Source organism: Larus michahellis, unplaced genomic scaffold, assembly GCF_964199755.1.
Source record: "Larus michahellis unplaced genomic scaffold, bLarMic1.1 SCAFFOLD_577, whole genome shotgun sequence".
Classification (NCBI taxonomy): domain Eukaryota; kingdom Metazoa; phylum Chordata; class Aves; order Charadriiformes; family Laridae; genus Larus; species Larus michahellis.
In genome coordinates this window covers 12,737-16,540 of record NW_027436306.1, presented here as the reverse complement: position 1 = coordinate 16,540, position 3,804 = coordinate 12,737, and the positions used below count along the sequence as shown (strand labels likewise).

The 3,804-nt window shown below is 75.2% G+C and overlaps 1 protein-coding gene across 1 annotated transcript; it reads right to left on the bottom strand.

The window, feature by feature from the left end:
- Window positions 1-5: 5 nt before the first annotated feature.
- LOC141737197 (glutaminyl-peptide cyclotransferase-like protein) lies at window positions 6-3,211 on the bottom strand (the record flags this gene model as incomplete). Its single annotated transcript, XM_074571839.1, has 4 exons — window positions 2,901-3,211; window positions 1,353-1,493; window positions 977-1,270; window positions 6-65 (listed from the first exon to the last, which is right to left on the bottom strand). Coding segments are annotated over exons 1-4 (708 nt in total), but the record flags the coding sequence as incomplete, so codon positions are not given.
- Window positions 3,212-3,804: the final 593 nt, after the last annotated feature.

Sequence of the window (3,804 nt, the reverse complement as noted above, 5' to 3'; positions counted from 1 at the left end):
GCGCTCCATTCCCCGAAGGCCTCCTCCCCGTCCAGGAACAGCAGCTGCAGCGTCACCTCCGCGCCCTGCCGGGGGGGGGGACGGGGGACGGGGGGGGGACACGACACCCAGGCACCCCGGGGTGGGTGGGGGGCACCCACGTGGCCCAGGTCAGGGACCCAGGTGGCCCCGGGGGTGGGGGGCAGGAGGTGTCCTGGGGCGGGGGTGGACGGGATGGAGCTGGGAGTCCGGGGGGGGGAATCGGGGGGGGGGGTCGGGGGGGGCCCAGGCATCCTGGGGGGGGGGGGGGGCGTCCAGACACCCTAGGGAGGACCCAGGGCGGGGGGGGTGAAGGGGGTGGGAGGGACCTAAGCACCCTGGGTGGGGGGGGGACCCAGGCATGTGGGGTGGGGGGGACACGTAGCCATCCTGGGGGGGGGAGTCCAAGGGGGATCCGGGGGGGGTGGGGGGGGGCCAGGCATCCTGGGGAGGGGGTGTCCAGGCACCCTGGGGGGGGGGTTGAGGGGGGTGGGAGGGACCCAAGCACCCTGGGTGGGGGGGGACACGTAGCCATCCTGGGGGGGGTCCAAGGGGGATCCGGGGGGGGGCCCAGGCACCCTGGGGTGGGGGGGGGGGGGCGGTCCAAGGGGGGACCCAGACACCCTGGGGGGCACCTAGCCATCCTGGGGGGGGGGGGGTGTGTCCAAGGGGAATCCAGGGGGCCGGGAGGGACCCAGACACCCGGGGGGGGGGACGGGACACACAGGGGGGGACCCAGGCACCCGGGGCGGGGGGCTGGGGGGGGTCCAGGGTGGGGGGTGAGGGGGTGGAAGGGACACAGGCATCCCTTGGGGGGGGGGGGGCCCAGGGACACTGGGGGGGGGGGGGGGGGGGTCAGGGGGGGACCGAGGCATCTTGGGGGGACCCAGGCACCCTGGGGGGGGGGGTCCCAGGCACCCTGAGGGGGGGGGGGGTTCCGTGGCCACCCATCACCCACCCTGTCCTTGGCGCGCCGCAGGGGCCGGTCGAGGGCGGCCGCCAGCTCCAGGAGGATGGCGCAAGGCACGGCCGAATCGGTGGCCCCCACGAAGATCCGTCGGCCACCCCCGGGCCGGGGGGGCAACACCTTGGTGTCGTAGTGACAGGCCAGGACCAGGCGGCGGGGGGCGGAGGGGGCCAGCGTGGCCACCAGGTTGGTGAAGGTCAGCGGCCCCCGGGGGGTCCCCGCTTCGAAGGCGTCCAGCTCCAGGTGCCAGGCGGCCCCCAGGGCACCCAAACACCCCGCGATGTGCTGCGGGGACCCTGCCCGGTGAGGGGCACGGCAGCACCCTAGGGTGGGGGGTGGTTTTTTTTTGGGGGGGGGGGGGGCTTACCTCTCGGGCGGCGCGGCTGCCGGGCCCCCCCGGCACCCGTTCCCGCAGGAGGGGGCGCAGGAAGGTGTCCCACAGCCGGGTGGGATCCAGCCGATCCAGCAGCGCCCGGAGAGAGGGGTCCGAGGGGGGGCCGGGGGGGTGCTGGGGTTGTGGGGGGGGGACAACATGTCAATGTGTGGGGCTATGGCGGGGGGGGGAAGTTGGGGTGCCCCAAGGGGGTTTGAGGGTCCTTGGAGGGATTTGGTGCCCCCAGGATGGGGTCCTGGGGGGGTCCTGGGTGCCCCTGTGATGGGGTTTGGGTGGTGCTGGGGTCTTGGGGAGGGGGGCTGAGGGCCCTGGGGGGGTCCTGGGTACCCCAAGATCCATTGGGTGCCCCCGTGATGGGGTTTGGGGGGTCCTGGGGGGCCCTGGGGGGGTCCTGGGTGTCCCCCTGATGGGGTTTGGGGGGGCTTGGGAAGGGGGCTGAGGGCCCTGGGGGGCGTCCTGGGTGCCCCAAGATCCATTGGGTGCCCCCGTGATGGGGTTCTGGGGGGGTCCTGGGTGCCCCGGGATCCATTGGGTGCCCCCGTGATGGGGTTTGGGGGGTCCTGGGGGGCTTGGGGAGGGGGCTGAGGGCCCTGGGGGGGTCCTGGGGGGGTTCTGGGGACCCCAGGATCCATTGGGTGCCCCCATGATGGGGTTTGGGGGGTCCTGGGGGGCTTGGGGAGAGGGCTGAGGGCCCTGGGGGGGTCCTGGGTGCCCTGAGATCCATTGGGTGCCCCCGTGATGGGGTTCTGGGGGGGTCCTGGGTGCCCCGGGATCCATCGGGTGCCCCCGTGATGGGGTTCTGGGGGGTCCTGGGGGGCTTGGGGAGGGGGCTGAGGGCCCTGGGGGGGTTCTGGGGACCCCAGGATCCATTGGGTGCCCCCGTGATGGGGTTTGGGGGGTCCTGGGATCCATTGGGTGCCCCCGTGATGGGACCTTGGGGGGTGCTGGGGGGCTCGGGGAGAGGGCTGAGGGCCCTGGGGGGGGTCCTGGGCGCCCCAAGATCCATTGGGTGCCCCCGTGATGGGGCTTGGGGGGTCCTGGGGGGCCCTGGGGGGGTCCTGGGTGCCCCCGTGATGGGGTTAGGGGGGTGCTGGGGGGGTCCTGGGTGCCCTGGGATCCATTGGGTGCCCCCGTGATGGGGTTCTGGGGGGTCCTGGGGGATGTTGGGGGGTCCTGGGGAGGGGGCTGAGGGCACTGAGGGGGTCCTGGGTGCCCCCATGATGGGGTCCAGGGGGTCCTGGGGGGCTCGGGGAGGGGGCTGATGGCCCTGGAGGATGTTGGGGGGCCCTGAGGGGGTCCTGAGTGGCCCCTATGATGGGGTCTGGGGGGTCCTGAGGGGGTCCTGGGTGCCCCTATGATGGGGTCTGGGGTACCCCTGGGGTCTGGGGGGCCCCGGGGGAGGTTGGGGGGGTCCCCGTGGGGTCTGGGAGCTCCCGGAGACAGCGGGAACATGCCCGACCCCCCCACACACACTCCTCCCCGGGCACACCCCGCCCGGTCCCCCCCCCCGCCCCAGCTCACCGGGCCAGCATCCCGTTCCCCGGCGGGCCAGGCGACGTAGAGGAGGGCGACGGCAACCGCCAGCCCCAGGAGCGGCAGGAACGAGCGGGGACAGCGGCGAGAGCGCGGGCAGAACCCGGGGCCCGGGCCCGGCAGCGGCACCGCCACCGGACCGGACCCGGGCCCCGAACCCGCGGCGCGGAGGCGGCGGGAGCCACCGGCTCCCTTCCGCATGGCGCGGGGGGCGGGGCCTCCCGAAGGGGAGGGGGGCGTGGTCTCGTGTGGGCGTGGTCTCCGGGGGCGTTGCCGCGGGGGGGGGGGGGGGGGGACAGACGGGGACGTCTCCTATAGGCTGAGGGCGCGCCAGGCCACGCCCCCCCGCTCGCGGAGAGGCGGGGTGTGGGTGGGAGCGAGGCGCAGGCGCGGTGGGCGGGGCGCGCCGGGTCGGCGCATGCGCAATGGCGGCCGCGGGGACACGGGGGACACGGTGGCGGCGGCGGCGGCGGCGGGGGGGGACCGGCCACCCCCCCCGTCCTGTATGGGGTCGTTGTCCCGGTGGGGTGTCACCCCAGACGCCATGTGCCTCCCCCCCGGCGACATCCCCCCCCCCCCCCCCCCCCCGGCGACGTCCCTCTTCCCGGTGAGGTCCCTCGTCCCGCTGGAGGCGCGATGTCCCTCTCGATGGTGATGTCACTTTCGATGCGTGATGTCACCACAGATGTCACCCGGCCTGGGGGGGGGGGGGGGGGCGTCACTCCAGGTGGGATGTCACCTCGGACCAGGACGTCACCCCGGGCGGGGATGACACCCCCGAGAGGACGTCACCCTCCCTGGGGACGTCACCACGGGCAGGACGTCACCCCCACGGGGTGGCCACCACCCCCCCCATGGGGCTGAGGTCACCTTCCATGGGGCCAGCACCCTC